At 41.6% G+C, this 17,136-nt stretch overlaps 1 protein-coding gene across 2 annotated transcripts in view; it reads right to left on the minus strand.

Annotated features, from left to right (window-relative positions):
* The window catches only part of TMEM238 (transmembrane protein 238), a 65,064-nt gene extending 48,622 nt beyond the window's left edge, over window positions 1–16,442 (minus strand). Inside the window, exons 1-2 of one of the 2 annotated variants that reach the window (XM_063435690.1) lie at window positions 15,944–16,442; window positions 10,723–10,776 (exon numbers count right to left, since the gene is read on the minus strand). In XM_063435690.1, coding sequence (XP_063291760.1) covers window positions 10,758–10,776; window positions 15,944–16,368 — 444 coding nt within the window. In that variant the 5' untranslated portion in view covers window positions 16,369–16,442 and the 3' untranslated portion in view covers window positions 10,723–10,757. Of the gene's footprint in view, window positions 1–10,722; window positions 10,779–15,939 lie in introns of both variants that reach the window. The other variant, XM_063435689.1, reaches the window with a different exon arrangement.
* Window positions 16,443–17,136: the final 694 nt, after the last annotated feature.

A 17,136-nucleotide genomic window follows, 5' to 3' on the forward strand; every position in this document is an offset into this window, starting at 1 on the left:
AGCTTCCGATCGCAGTGACAGGCTGTCACTGCAATCGGTATTTACCATGTGTCAGCCGATTTGAAATCGGCTGACACATGGAGCCGGCCGCATTCTTCTGCAGCAGATCGCGGTCGGGGGACATGCCTGGCCCCCCAGGCAGCCCCCCTGGGGTCAGTGACCGCGATCTGAACTGTCAGGCTGCAGTCTGATCACACTGACAGGCTGCCATAGCCTGTCAGTGCGATCAGTGTTACTATGTGTCAGCCCATTGGCTGACACATGTAACTGCAGCCATTAGCCCCCTACAGATCGCGGTGGGGGGCATGCCTGTACCTCCCAGGCATCCCCCTGTGGCCAATTACCGCGATCTGTAGGAGGTGATCACAGTGACAGCCAGTCACTGTGATCACTGTTAGTATGTGTCAGCCAATGATCTCAGATCACTGGCTGACACATTGTCTCTGCCCCTCTCCTCACCTCACTTCGATCTGAGAGAGAGAGGCAGAGAGATCGTGGTTTTTGCAGCTCCTGTGGAAAAAGAAAGTTTAAATTTTTTTTTTAAGTTTTAAAATTTATATTTTATTTAACCCTTTCAGTGCTGATCACAGCATATTACTGTGATCAACCTGATTAGGGTATTTATTTATTATTATTTTTTTGGATCAAAAAAAAATTATTTCTAATTTTTTTTGATCCTTTGTGTCAGTCGCAGCAACCCAAATCTCCATTACCCTTTCCCCGCTGCCGTGATCACTATACTGTACAGTATATCTGCTGTACAGTACTGTATCAGTGATCACTGTGATCAGAGGGCTCTCTGATCAGACTGACCTTTTTTAGGGTTATTTTTACATATCAAAAAATAACCCTTTCAGTTTTAAAAACTTTTTTGGGTCAAAAAAATTATTTCTAATTTTTTTTGACCCTTTGTGTCAGTCGCAGCAACCCAAATCTCCATTACCCTTTCCCCGCTGCCGTGATCACTATACTGTACAGTATATCTGCTGTACAGTACTGTATCAGTGATCACTGTGATCAGAGGGCTCTCTGATCAGACTGACCTTTTTTAGGGTTATTTTTACAGATCAAAAAATAACCCTTTCAGTTTTAAAAACTTTTTTGGGTCAAAAAAATTATTTCTAATTTTTTTTGACCCTTTGTGTCAGTCGCAGCAACCCAAATCTCCCTTAACCCTTTCCCCGCTGCCGTGATCACTAAACTGTACAGTTTATCTGCTGTACAGTACTGTATCAGTGATCACTGTGATCAGAGGGCTCTCTGATCAGACTGACTTTTTTTTAGGGTTATTTTTATAGATCTGAAAATAACCCTTTCAGTGTACTGATTGCAGCTGCCTATACTGTGATCAGTACATTTATATTATTTTTTGAGGGCGGGTAGTAGGTGTTAGGCAGGTAGATAATTAATTACCCACTTTAGTATATAAATTAATTAATTTGTCCCCCTAGAATGGCACGTCGCTACTCAGCCGAGGAGGCGTATGCCATTCTGGCAGGCAGTGATAGTGACACTCTGCAAGACAGTGACACTATCACTGCCTCTGACATTGAGCCTCTGAGTGAGACCTCAAGTGATGGTGCCCCACCACCACTCACAAGAGGATGCTCAGCAAGCCCAATGCCAGGCGGAGACTGGGTGCCTCCAAATATGATGGCCCCAGAAATACCGCCGTTCACTGTTACACCTGGCATCACTGTAACAGTGGACGACTGCGAGCCAATTCGTTTTTTTGAGCTCTTTATGTCAGACGATATATTTGAGCTCATGGCTCAGCAAACAAATTTGTTTGCTATGCAGTATCTCTCTGCACATCCGGGGTCCCATCATGGTCGCAGGAATATGTGGAGACCCACGGATGTCGCAGAGATGAAGCGGTTTTGGGCTTTAACCCTAATGATGGGTATTGTAAAAAAGCCCAGTATCAGGTCCTACTGGAGCAAGCAACGTATCCTGGCTACACCTCTTTTCCCTGAGGTTATGTTGAGGGATCGCTACCTGCAACTGCTGCGATTCCTTCATTTTAATGATAACTCGCTGTGTCCCCCTAGAAACGACCCACTGTTTGACAGGCTATATAAAATTCGGCCCTTTATTCAACTCCTGTCAGACAAATTTTCTGAAAATTATGTCCCCGATAAAGATATTTCAATTGACGAGTCCCTTATGAAATTTAAAGGTCGACTGCTATTTAAGCAATATATTCCATCGAAGCGGTCCCGATATGGCGTTAAATTTTATAAATTATGTGAATCCTGTACTGGTTACACATGAGCGTTTCGCATTTACCAGGGGAAGGATAGCCATCTTGACCCACCAGGATGCCCTGATTCTGTGGGTACAAGTGGCAAGATTGTTTGGGATCTAATCCTTCCCTTGTTGAATAAGGGATATAGGCTATGGGTTGACAATTATTATACCAGTATAGAATTATTTAAAAATTTATATTGTTTTGAAACCCTAGCCTGTGGCACAGTGAGGAAGAATCGCAGGGGTTTCCCCCAAGCCCTGGCAAGTGGCAGAAGCAGTAGAGGTTCCTCTTCAGCTCTCCGCCAGGATGAGTTGCTTGCTCTTCGCTTCAGAGATAGGAAAGATGTATACATGCTGTCTACGATGCATGACGAAAGTACAGTGCCAGTGTCTGTGAGAGGTAGCACTGAGCATCTGGAAAAGCCGAAGTGCATTGTAGACTACAGCAAGTTTATGGGGGGAGTAGACTTGGCTGACCAATGCATACAGCCCTATCTGGTGAACCGAAAAACTAGGACCTGGTACAAGAAAATTGCAATCTACGTGAGCCAGATTGCAATTTTCAATGCCTATGTCCTCTATACAAAAGAGGTCATAGGTAGGCCCTGCCCTTTCCTCGAATTCACATTAAGCATTTTGTCCCGTATGTTATTTACCCAGCCCCCCAATCCCACTTTGGAATCAGGAGATCTCCAAAGACTTTGTGGCAAACACTTCCCTTCCCGAATCCCATCCACCCCTAGTAAAAAAGCTCCCCAAAAAAAGTGCCGTGTTTGCTACAAGAAAGGAGTCCGAAAGGACTCCAGTTTTTATTGTCCAACCTGCCCATCTCTACCCGCCCTCTGCATAACAGACTGTTTCAAAGTCTACCATACAGAGCTGAATTTCTGAATCACTCTGTATGGGACTTTGGCAGTTTGTTAGCTTGATTTACCTGGATTTCTGACCTCGGCTTGTCCTGACTACGCTTTGTTAGCTGCCTGTACCGACCCATTGGCTTGTTTTACCGACTACTCTGAATTCTGGATTCCCCTGACCTTGGCCTGTCCCTGTTTACGCTAGCCATTCTAAAGTGGCTACACCAAACAACTCAAAATACTACATTTGTAGTACTTGAAATGTGACTTCCCAATAAAAAACTGATCACAGGGTTAATGCTGTGATTAGCACTGAATGGGTTACAAAAAATAGTTTTTTTTTTTCGTTTTTTTTACTTCTCAAACTTTTCGCACAGTGACTCTCTATGTGATATCAAAGATCTATCTGCCTCTCTCTGCCTTCAGATCAAAGTGTATGTGGGGTACTGTTCTATTCATGTGATATAATAAAAACCTGGAAACATGGTACATGTAGGTACTGTTATATTCAAAAGACAGTGTTAAATCAAAATACTAAGTCTCTAGTGCACTAACTAATATCAGGATTATGACATTTCCAGTGAAAATGCTATTTATCTGATTAAAAAGACAAAAATCAAAGTAGAAATCACTACATGGGCCCAGCATTTCTGTTAAAATGGCTAGACCTAACATCTCAAATTATGCCATTTGTTATACTCTGGGGTGCCTACTTTTGAAAATGGTTTGCCATAACGGTGGGAATGTTATTACCCAGGCTGCCATACTCTCTGAAAAGCTACATAGGCCCAGAAAATAATATTGGCAAACTTACAAGCTGAAAGGGCATCTAATATATTTCGCCCTGTGACTTATCAGTAAAATCTGAAATAATAGTACGTGGGGGTACCGTTATATTCAGAAGACAGTGTTAAATCAAAATACCAAGTCTCTAGTGCACTAACTAATATCTGTATTATGACATTTCCAGTGAAAATGCTATTTATCTGATTAAAAAGACAAAAATCAAAGTAGAAATCGCTACATGGGCCCAGCATTTCTGTTAAAATGGCTAGACCTAACATCTCAAATTATGCCATTTGTTATACTCTGGGGTGCCTACTTTTGAAAATGGTTTGCCATAACGGTGGGAATGTTATTACCCAGGCTGCCATGCTCTCTCAAAGGCGAGATAGACCCAGAAAATCACTTTGTTAAATTGCCAACTTTGAAAAGGACATCTAATATTTTTGTCCCCATGACTTCCCCCCCAAAACAGAGAATCTAGTACATGGGGGTACTGTTACATTCAGGAGACAATGTTAAATACAAATAGTGAGGCTTTGTTGCAATAACTCATATCAGGAATATGAAATGTCCTGTGAAAATGGAGTTCATGTGCGTGAAAAAGCACAAATAAAGCTATAACCGCTATGTGGGCCCTTCATTTCTGATAAAGTGGTTAGACCAAACATCTTGCAATGCACCATTTCTTATACTCTGGGTTGCCTTCTTTTGAAAATGGTATGCCATAATAGTGGAAATGTTATTACCCAGGCTGCCATGCTCTCTCAAAGGCGAGATAGACCCAGAAAATCACTTTGTTAAATTGCCAACTTTGAAAAGGACATCTAATATTTTTGTCCCCATGACTTCCCCCCCAAAACAGAGAATCTAGTACATGGGGGTACTGTTACATTCAGGAGACAATGTTAAATACAAATAGTGAGGCTTTGTTGCAATAACTCATATCAGGAATATGAAATGTCCTGTGAAAATGGAGTTCATGTGCGTGAAAAAGCACAAATAAAGCTATAACCCCTATGTGGGCCCTTCATTTCTGATAAAGTGGTTAGACCAAACATCTTGCAATGCACCATTTCTTATACTCTGGGTTGCCTACTTTTGAAAATGGTATGCCATAATAGTGGAAATGTTATTACCCAGGCTGCCATGCTCTCTCAAATGCGATATAGGCCCAGAAAATCACTTTGCCAAATTTCAATGTAATAAAGCCTAAATGGATAAGCCGTATATATGACCGTGTAACTTTCCAAAACACCATAAAACCTATACATGGGGGGTACCATGGCGCTCGTGAGACCTCACTGAGCAGAACTAGGAGTGTTTCAGGGCAGTAAACTATATACTAACAATAATATTATCAGTGAAAGTACAGATTTTATGTGAAAAATGCAAAAAAAACAAACACTAAATTTGGCTAGGGTTTGTGCCCAAGTGGCTACTAGAAAAGACTGGGCATACCCCATTTTGAATACCCTGGGATGTCTACTTTTTCAAATGGTATGCCATGATGGGGGTAATTTTCATTTCTTGGCTGCCATACGGTCTCAAAGGCAGCCTGGACACTGCAAACTAATCTGACAAATTTCAAGGTGAAAAAGCATAAATGGATAAGCCGTATATATGACCCTGAAACTTTCCAAAACCCCATAAAACCTATACATGGGGGGTACCATGGCGCTCGTGAGACCTCACTGAGCAGAACTAGGAGTGTTTCAGGGCAGTAAACTATATACTAACAATAATATTATCAGTGAAAGTACAGATTTTATGTGAAAAATGCAAAAAAACCAAACAAACACTAAATTTGGCTAGGGTTTGTGCCCAAGTGGCTACTACAAAAGACTGGGCATACCCCATTTTGAATACCCTGGGATGTCTACTTTTTCAAATGGTATGCCATGATGGGGGTAATTTTCATTTCTTGGCTGCCATACGGTCTCAAAGGCAGCCTGGACACTGCAAACTAATCTGACAAATTTCAAGGTGAAAAAGCATAAATGGATAAGCCGTATATATGACCCTGAAACTTTCCAAAACCCCATAAAACCTATACATGGGGGGTACCATGGCGCTCGTGAGACCTCACTGAGCAGAACTAGGAGTGTTTCAGGGCAGTAAACTATATACTAACAATAATATTATCAGTGAAAGTACAGATTTTATGTGAAAAATGCAAAAAAAAAAAACAAACACTAAATTTGGCTAGGGTTTGTGCCCAAGTGGCTACTACAAAAGACTGGGCATACCCCATTTTGAATACCCTGGGATGTCTACTTTTTCAAATGGTATGCCATGATGGGGGTAATTTTCATTTCTTGGCTGCCATACGGTCTCAAAGGCAGCCTGGACACTGCAAACTAATCTAACAAATTTCAAGGTGAAAAAGCATAAATGGATAAGCCGTATATATGACCCTGAAACTTTCCAAAACCCCATAAAACCTATACATGGGGGGTACCATGGCGCTCGTGAGACATCACTGAGCAGAACTAGGAGTGTTTCAGGGCAGTAAACTATATACTAACAATAATATTATCAGTGAAAGTACAGATTTTATGTAAAAAAAAAGAAAACACAAAAAAAAACGCTAACTTTGGCTAGGGTTTGTGCCCAAGTGGCTACTACAAAAGACTGGCCATACCCCATTTTGAATACCCTGGGATGTCTACTTTTTCAAATGGTATGCCATGATGGGGGTAATTTTCATTTCTGGGCTGCCATACGGTCTAAAAGGCAACCTAGGTCACTCAAAACAATCTGTCAAATTTCTATGCAGAAAATAAAATAATGGACAAGTCGTATATTTGACCCTGTAACTTTCCAAAACCCCATAAAACCTATACATGGGGGGTACTGTTTTACTCGTGAGACATTTCTGAATACAAATATGTATGTTTTATTGCAGGAAAACCGAATAGTATTCTGACATTAACAGTTAAATTGCCATGCTGAAATTGAAAAATAACAAGATTTCATAATTTTTTCAAGTTTTTTAGATTTTATTCATATAAAATGGAGTTCCATACATGAATGTTTGATATTAAATGAAAGCCCTGTTTCCCCTGAACAAAATGATATATAATAAGTGTGGGTGCACTTAGTATGAAAGAGGTAAATTATTGTTGAACAGACATATAGTAAAATTCTGTGGTTTGTTTACATTTTTTTTGGATCACAACTTGTACATTTGGCTGCGGTCTTAAGGGGTTAACATGCACAAACCATGATACAGATACACAAACTGATCTAAAAACAACACACAATGACACACAGATGCACATACACTTATACTGACAAACAAATGTGTGCGCGCACACAGACACACACACATACACACATAATATTTTTAATATCTCCAGCCACCCTCCTGTTAGCTTACCTTGAGTGTCCAGTAGGGTGGCTTGCTGCTTCTGGTGGGAGTTAGGGGTCTGGTGCTCTTTGTGCTCTCCGGGCCCCTGTTCAGCAGTAATGTTTCCCGGTGCTATAATCATAGCACCAGGGAAACATTCTACAGCACCCCTGTGTGCCTGTCACGGCGCCCCAGGGCCCCGCGGCACATAATTTAGGAACTGCTGCTATAGGATGAGGAACAAAAACATGTATTCCTGACCTTCTACCCCCTTGCTCCCACGTTTCCCCCTAAATACGGTCAAATATTACTTGTATTCCAGTCAGCTGCTGCCGGCTTTGTGCAGCACTACCCAAGGAAGCACCAGTGTTTACTGCAAAAAGCATGAAGGGAATGATTATACTCACCAGAACAAATACAATAAGCTGCAGTTGTTCTCGTGAATCTAGTGTCCCTTTGACATGTTTTTTTTTGTTTGTTTTTTTTGAATTCTTTATTTTCATTGTGCATGAGATAACAATAGGCGAGCAGAGCCACAATAGCAGCTGCAGGCTTTTCATAACATTTTTACAAATTAAATTGTGGCAGATGAAATAGCACTTTTTTTTTTTTTTTAAAGCAAACATGCAAATATCTATCGTTATGACAATAGTAGATATATATAGATTCACTAAGCTATACAAGCCTATGAGTTGTCGAGTTTAGTTACGTTTAAGATTATATTAAAGCAAACATGCAAATTTCTAGCGTTATGACAATAGTAGATATATATAGATTCACTAAGCTATACAAGCCTATGAATTGTCAAGTTTAGATACGTTTAAGATTATAGTAAATGTTATATCAGGTTAAAGTAATAAAACAAGTAAAGTAATAAAACAAGCATATGATAATGTTTTAGTTAATAGAACCGTCTGGCTGCCTAAGCGTACAATCTGCAATCTGCATATCTTTAAAAGGCATATACAAGTGAGGCACATATTGGGTAGCACGTTGAGGCATTAATTAAGCAGGCTGTGTGCCTAACATTAAACTTAGTTTGCGTTACAAAAATTGACAAGCGGTTCACTTAATGCTGACATATTACTAAACAAGCTCGGCAACGAATTAGTATCGATTATGCTGGGCAATTTTTAAATACACAGAAGGGACTAGCTGAGTACTGCATTCAGAGTCCCGCACGCGTTGATCACCCTACTCCCATTCTCTCCACAATACACACTGCCAACCAAAGTCCAGCTCCGTTGTCACCCCATGGTTTGCTTGCTTTGCTTCGGGAGTCGGCTCTGACGGTACCTCGTGGGGTTTGTTGCCATGCTGTTGCTTGTGTAGCCTCGTTTCTTGTGTAGTGTCGAGCATTGCTGCGCTGGAGACCGGAATGTGGGACAGATGAGATTCTTGTTTGCTGTACTTGTTTCGTGTTACCGGGTGTGTTAATCTGTGGGTGGAAGGGTGCGTCCGATTTGCTTGCCGCCATTTTTCTCCTCTGTGCCCGCCGGTATCTGTAGCGTCTGACAGCCATTTTGGATGCTTGTGGTGTTCGCTTGTAATAGCTTCGTCGTGCTGCAGGCCGAACACATACAGCCACCATCCTCTCCGCTTGCCGGTAGGTCGCTCCTCTGCTCTGCAGGATTTCCCTAAAGCTTGCACATAGGTGGTCAAAGATCGCCAGGGGGTACCTGGGTTGCTGGGTGCGGGTGTTCCGCGCTTTGTGCTCATTCTGGGCGGCCATCTTGGGAGTGCCTTGTGTGCCGGTTACCCCAGTATGGCTTGTGGCTGATTTGTCTGCTCCTCTTCCTGCTCGTTGTGCCCAGTAGAGACCGGGATATCCCCCGCCGGTCCAGAGGGGGGGGGGTTGGTTGAGTATAGGTCGCTTGAGGGCTTCTGTGCCGAGGAAAGCGGCCGCCTCTCCTCGGCTTCAGCCTCAGAAGGCCGCGTTTATGTCTCCGTGTCCCCTGTCTCGGTGGGCCTCGGGGTGGTAGCTGTGGGTTCTTGAGGGCACCCCCAGTGTGGGTGGCGCACCCCTGAGTGGTTTTGGGCTGAAGAGCCGTCGTTTTTACAGTCGTTTTTACCCCAGATTATGCCCCCTCAGCAGGAGCTCGTTGCAGACACGTCTGCTCGGCTTGAAGGTCAGGCTCCGCCCCCTTGACATGTTTTTTTAATGCTTACAAATTCATTTTTCGTGTTTACAAATGCCCTGACACTCCACAAAAAAAACCTCCTGAAAGCACATGTACAAACTCGATCTATATTCACACCTAAATTAAAATGCACACTCCGTCTAAAAAAACCTTAATTCAACACAGACACTGTTCACAAGTGCATGTCTGAATTTACATACGCTTTAACTACTAACATATAGTAGTCATGTGCTGTCACAATACGTTCCTGCATTTTCACACACTAGACCCACTAAATACCTTTTTAAACTCTGACATTGCACACAAATACAATCCTGCTTTCACAAACTATTACACCTTACATAAATAGTCACATTAAAACACATTATCAAGTTACATACAAATACACATGCATTTGCAAACTAAGACAAAAGAACTCTAGTATTTGCTCATTCAAATGCTTCCTTGAATTCCAAAACTTGCCCTCACAATAAATGCACTCAAACATGCATTTATGCTTATGTCTTCAAACTACATATACACTAAAAACAGATTATTTGTTGACTTAGATATTGTGGAGACCTGTCTGGACCGCAATTTTCAATTACTTGTCAATTCATTAGTATTTACTGAACAACAACAGTGTTTAATCATAAAACAGTTGCTTATAGACAATTGAAAACTGAATCACAATATTCAAGCTGAGGCCCCAGTGTTGGCACAGTTCAACTTCTTACCTGGTGTCTTCTGGGTGCCACTCCCTGCCTCCACTGCAGCTTTAAGTTCTTTGATGGTGTAGGGGTTTACAGCAGGAAGGCTAACAAAATCTCCTAGCAGGAGCTACTATCTCTCACTTCCTGCTGCAGAGCAAGTAGGAAGTGGCGCCAGGCAGAACCCAAGATGTTATCAAACAGTTTGACTAATTACACTGGGTGGGGGGGGGTTCCAGAACATTTTATATTTTAGTCACTAAAAAGGTTAAGGAACACTCCAAGCACCATACCACTACAGTGTTATGGAGCTTGAAGTGTTCCTTTAAATTTTTGTTAAAAAATATAGCATTTTCTATATTGGATATGAAAGGGCCCCATCACCTAGATTTTATGTCCCTGTATTACATGATGGTAAGAATAAATTAATTGTACCAATTCATTAAGTAGTATGTAGATGCATAAATGTAAAGTGTGAATGCATGTCAAGTGTTTTGTAGTTTATTTTTACGTACCCCCGCACACTTTGCACACTTTGCACTTCCGGTTGGACAGGCATCCCCTCCAGAAGTTCATTTCTAAACAATCCAAGGTGCTTGAAATGTCAAGTAAATTTCCAATTTCTGAATAAATTGTTAAAACATATTTACCATCTTCTGGGGATCCACATACAGGCTACAATCTTCTACCCACTGAAATAGGCATCCTTTATAATAAAAGAAAAAAAATCTTACAAGAAGAAATTGCAAACAATAATCCTAACAAATGAGAAGCTTTGTGAAAAAAAAAAAAAAAGTATTTCAACCTTAAACTTTCCACCTTTACTAAATTTCTAAAGGCCAAAGTATTTGGCTGAACTGATGCAACAAATTGCACTGGTATTCAACTATGATGCAGAAAGATTTAAACCTTCATTAAAACGGACTATTCATATCCCCTGAGCTCGAAGTTGAAGTTATTCTCAATGCCATTTGGGTGAACTGGATATCGGTGCTGGAGGCAAGCAACCTTTGGGGTTAAACCATTCGAGAACGGTTTAACACCTTATGGTAAGAGTGCACAAAAGGCCTAATGGCACCATAACAACTTAATTTAGATTATGATGACTTTAAAGGATTCACCACCTGAGAATGGTTAAACCATCCTTGCACAATGTAACCCAAAAGTTGCCTCCAGCACCAATCAACAGGTCCCCCAGGCAGAATCTGGTTTCTGAATAGGAGTTACAGGATGCATGGTGCACATCCGGGCAGGTGCGCTGATGATAAGCTTAGAGCATCAGCATTAAGATAAAGTTGTGATGGTGACCGGAGTGTCCTTTGTAGGATGGCATAACACGCCCTAACAGCGTTAAGGGATTAAAGGGACACTATAGTCACCAAAACCACTTTTTCTTAATGTAACCGTTTTTGTGTATAGTCTTGCCCTGACGTTTCACTGCTCAGTTCTCTGCCATTTAGTTAAAATCTACCGAGAGAGAGGGGGTGGCGGATGGTGTCAGAAACAAGTCCTTAACACCCAAGCCAGTAGTAGCCACCTTCCTGCACATAAAAATTTAGAAAACTGCAGTGTGGTTAACCTGTACATGTGTGTATGTAACGTTTATATCTGTGAGTTTATGGATCTGCATTTGTGGCAGTGTTTGTTTCTGTGTGAGTGTTTATATCTGTGTGTCTTTGTATATGTCTGTATGTATGTCAGTGTCTGCATTCGTGTGTATGTGCATCTTTATGTGTGCATTGTTTGTATATGTATGTTGTCGTCAATGTTTGTATATTTGTGTCTGTGCATCTGCATGTGTGTCAGTGTTGTATCTGTGTGTCTACGTATCTGCATGAGTGCCTGTGTTTGTATTTGTGTGTTTGTACATCTGTATGTGTGTCAATGTTAGTATCTGTGTATCTACATGGTTGGCTCTGTGACTGCAGGTGGGTCAGTGTGTGTATTCGGTGGGAAGCCTTGAGAAGCAGAGGAAGAGCAGGGGAGCCTGGGGCAGATAAATCAGAGGAGGGAGGGAGCGCGGGACCTGACCAGCATGGCGGACGGTCGCAACATGCAGGAGCTCCCAAGCAAATTACCTGACCAAGCAGTGTACCACGACTCCTGCCGCTCACAAATTGCCCCACAAAGGGAATTAACTGCGACAGAAGATGGTTGGAGTGTCCCAGGCTACACATCGAAACCACAAACTGTGAGCTAATGCACAAGATGGCGGACATGCATCCCTGCCACAGCTACACACAACCAACAGCTACACACTGCAGACCGGCGTCCCAGAAAGACCTAGAGTCAAAGCTAGAACTTTTTCTGGAGGCCTTCTGGGCGAAACTGGCGGCAAGAGAGGCAAATCCCAAACGGGAACCCCAAGCAACGCACCAGAGGCAGGAAACACAAAATGGCCGCAGACCGTGAATCAACACCCGACAGCGTCCAGCGCCTGTCATAAGCGACAACCACTTCCCGGGTGGAGGGCCACCAAAAGACCAGCGCCCCGGCAGCAACCACGCAAGCGGGGCAAAATACTCACAGCAGCGAGGACAGGTTCGAAAAGGCCCCCGGGCCTCCCCCAGAATTGGCAATAAGCCGAGACCTGCAACATAACCACCGGCAGACGGGCATACCCCACAACATGGTACCCAGCCGCAGTCACGGAGAACCCCAGAAACACAAACTGGGATGCCATTCACCGGCAACGCAAGCACAAGCTGCCACAGCGATGGACGGACAATAAAGCCAACGGCACACGCAGCGCTGCACTGTAATTGCATCCAGCAGGACTCCCACACACCCTTAAAGCTCTTACCTACGCTAGGTATAGGTTGACAGGGAACTGACACTCCAGGAAAGCGCAGCGGTCCCCACATGGAGCCTCTGCTGCAAAGGATGCTGCCCAGAGCACACAACAGCCTCCTCAACCGAGACTTGCTCACACCAGAGAACACTTCAGTAACTATTAATGCCTAACGGTTTACCTTTTTCTGGTTTTTACTTTTCGTGATAAGCATTAGTATACGTATATTTTATTTGTAATACCAATATCTTAGTGCCTTTAGCATTGATCATGTTGATACACCTGCCAATATGTTTAATCCATTTCCAACGCATATAATGCTCCACACTTTAACTCTGGAGGATCAGACCATGTAGCATAAGCTGCCTACTAGCCCACGGTAGCCAGATTTAACCGGGCCCTAAGTTGTTATGTTCTGAGTTCCATGCCACCACATAGTGCATCATAAGCCTGACATCTAAACCTACCTCCAATGTCTTAGCTATATACTTAACCTTAAAAAACTCATGACTCTTCTTTATAGGAGCAGTGCAAAATTTGTGCACTGTTCCTATATACCCCACTGTTATCTATACTCTGAAATATGCAAGTGGAATGCCTTTGGGGTACCACATGCCTTATATGCACTGCAAAACAAAAAAAAAAGAAAAGCGGGGGAGCCTAGGACAGAGTAAAAATGTATGAATTTGATATAACAGCATATATATGAATTATAAAAATATTGTTAATATGAGGGATGCAATCTATCAAAATGTTCTGTTAATGGGTACACAAGTGAAAATAAATAAATAAAACCTGTGAAAATAACATTTCATACTTATTACCTACTTGAACCAGGGAACTGGGTATTACTTGGTTTACATATTATTAAGCCTAGGCACCTTCCACTGTGCCACCTAGGGCAGTCATGTCCAAAGTCCGGCCTGCGGGCCATTTGTTGCCCCACAGTTAATTCGTAAATTAATCTGTTGTGGCCCCCAGTGTATCTCCAAGCGCCGCTCAGGACCCCTGGGATCTCTGGATTTGAGCGGTCCTGAGCGGCGCTCGGGGATTCACTGGGGGCCAAGAGATCGCGAGAACACAGACGGACGTGTAGTGAACTCAGTCTGCGTTCTCGCAATCTCTTGGACGTCACAGGATTCGCAGGATTTGGTTCCTTCTCCCTGCTGGGACAGAAAGAGAGAATGGACAGAATAAAAAGGCCCAGAATAAAGAGGGAAGGGACCGAGTATAGAGAGAAGAGACAGAGTATAGAGAGAAGGGACAGAATAAAGAGATGAAATTAAAGTATGCCGTTTGCAATAAACATAGTTGCATAAAATAGTTAATTTGCATTCAATTTTAATGGTTCAAAGAATGTCAGGCAAAATGGTGGGCCCTCACGCATGTTCACTTCCTCAAATCTGGCCCTTTTTGAAAAAGGTTTGGACACCCGTGACCTAGGGGGATAGAGGCCAGAGTATAGAGGCCACTCATCCACATCATAATCAGTTATTTTATTTGTACTCCAACGCATAGGGTGTGGAAAGAAGCTATTTATGGATTCCAACCCAGTCCAACTAAATGGTTACTACAACCATCATGACCAACAGCTATCTGTATGTAACTTGTTTCCACTTGAAGTGCTGCCTATACAGAGGTATTAGTGATTACACGTGACCATGTAGCCCGTAAAAATAAAAAAGTCTGTCTTCAGCATACACTGTGTGCTGGCAATGGATGTAATAAAGAAAACTTATTTTCTAGAGTTGTGAACAAGAAGCCAACAAGTTTATCTTATTAAATCCCTTCTCTAAATTGGACCTGCCCTAGGAGCTTTCCCCTCATCCAAACATATTTACACCCTCTTTGTAAATCTAAACATTATTTAAAATGTTTTTAGATTATAAAACAGGAGGGAGTTGAGGGAAGAGTAACCCTTTAAGGCTCCCCTTCCTCACAGGGTGGAGAAAGGAAGAGCAATTTGTCAAGTCCCAACCCAGTTAAGGATCACTTCCTTCCTCCCATTTGCTGCTCTCCTAGCTAATTGTGGGAACTAACAGGCTCAACATTTTATTAATAAAGTATACATGTAAAATATCTGATTGTCTTTGACATTATATGCCGGTGTCTCACAGACCCAACATGTATTGATTTAACATTTTATTTCACTTTCAGTACACCCAGAAAAGCGTAGTGCATGCAGGTGTGGCACTGAAAGTGTTAATAACACGGCTAGACATAGCATATGCACCAAAAATGTAGCTTTTGTATGCCCATGAAATCGTAACACAGCTATAAAATCTACAGTTGGCGTCTCAGTTTAGACTTTCATATGGAGTGTTCTTTTATTAAGACCAACAATATTTTTGCTGTTGTTGTCGTCACTGTAGGAACATCAAATGAGGATGACTCAAGTAAATTGACACAAATGCGCCCTTGCTTCTCTACCAGGGAAGAGAATTAACAATGTTAGTGCCAACAGGATTGAATAACCTGTGCATATCTTATGAGGTGAAGCATTGCACAAACCTTAAGGGGGGAGAGAAACGCTTTAACATTGCATTTATAATGCAAAGATAATTGGGTGGGCACATTACATTAACCAATATCCGGTAGTACATGGGGTGTGAGAATAGTAGGAAAAATACTCAGTCAACCTGGCAATTAGGGTTTTATCAGGACATATACTACTTTTACTTTAGTCTGTACTCATTACACTAGATGATAGGAAAAAGGTTGGGCCTCCTTCGTTCCTTATTCCTCCGGTAATATTGTCGAAAGCATGAAATAAGGAAAAGGGCCATTAGAAATGTTACGCCTACCTAGATGATAAAAGTTGTTACTTACACGTTGTAATAACATGTAACAAAATCTAGCATGTTTCAATGTACTGGGATAAATGGAAAGTTGAATATTTCTACAATAGTCTACTAACGATCCACATTGCAGAGTAAATAACACCAGTTTAAATATTTTTCCTTTATCGTATTTAAATTGTAAATGCATTCCTTTGAGAGAACAAAAACCCTCTAAAATATCTAAACTAATTTAATGGCATTAAATTACAAAGGAGAGGTTATAAACGTTAACCTACACTTTCCTCGTGTACTCCAGTTAGCATCTCTTGTTTGGGGACCTTTGCTTTAGACAATTGCAGGGTATCTGGTTTGTTAGATCCTCCTTGACCTGAATTTTTCCACCGTCTTTCACGCTTCAAATCTCGATGAGAGAGGTGACGGGAGATCTTACGCGCTAGACGAGCAAGTGTTCCGTCCTTAACCATATAGTCTTGCTGTAGCTCCTCTAAGGAGATTTCAATGTTGCCCGTATACCAAAAAATCCACCCAATGAGACTCAGGAAAACCAGGATTGCCCCAGTGTATATCAGCAAATCGCCAAAATCCTGTCCATTAAGCTGCAATTCGGCAAAGATACCAACAAGTAGGGAAGCTATTCCAACCAGGTCCATCACTACAGCAAAGAGAAGTGCCAGGCGGCAACGATCCAAAGCATTAGGAGCCATTGCTGCAATACTCTCAGGCTACAGTACAATTCAATACGTACTGTAGGTGTGCCCAATTAAGTATACAAGCAAAACCGAATGTGTACAGAGGAAAAAAAAAAAAACTGGTCTAACTGGTTTAAATATCTAAAGGAGGAGGTGAAAAAGATCAGTTTTCATGCTGTGTTTAACTATTCACAGGTTCACAGTGCATACCTAAGGGAATGACTGCAGGAAAATCATTGTGTTTTAAATACAGGATGACAATCATGTTGCTAATGCATCAGCCTTGACCCAAAACAGTTATTGTATTAATCCATTTGCAACTGAGCCTCTTAGCTGGTTGTTTTGTTTTTGTTATCTCTGTCATGCAAATCTATACAAAATATTACATTTTAACAAACTATATTGCAAATGACAGTGTATTTAAAAAGATAGTCCCATTAACAAAAATACGTTTTATAACTGGGATTACTTGAAATTTATAGTACAGCAAGGCTTCAATTTAATTTTGTTTTTTAAAAAGCAATAGGTAATTATCGACGGATTGTTTACTTTCCTTTCTAATTTTGGCTGGATATAATGTCAACCAAAATTCAAGCATTTAGAGCATCAGAAATAGGAATGCACACTACTGTGGTGCTTCAAAGACTGGGGAGTCTAAAAAAATCGATAAAACATATATCCATATACTGAAAAAAAAAAAAAAAAAAAAAGATGTCCAGGTACACACATGTGTACAAAAGTGCAGACTTTGATTAAAACAGAATGGCAACATTATGGCACTTT

This window comes from Pelobates fuscus, chromosome 11 (assembly GCF_036172605.1).
Source record: "Pelobates fuscus isolate aPelFus1 chromosome 11, aPelFus1.pri, whole genome shotgun sequence".
Classification (NCBI taxonomy): Eukaryota; Metazoa; Chordata; class Amphibia; order Anura; family Pelobatidae; genus Pelobates; species Pelobates fuscus.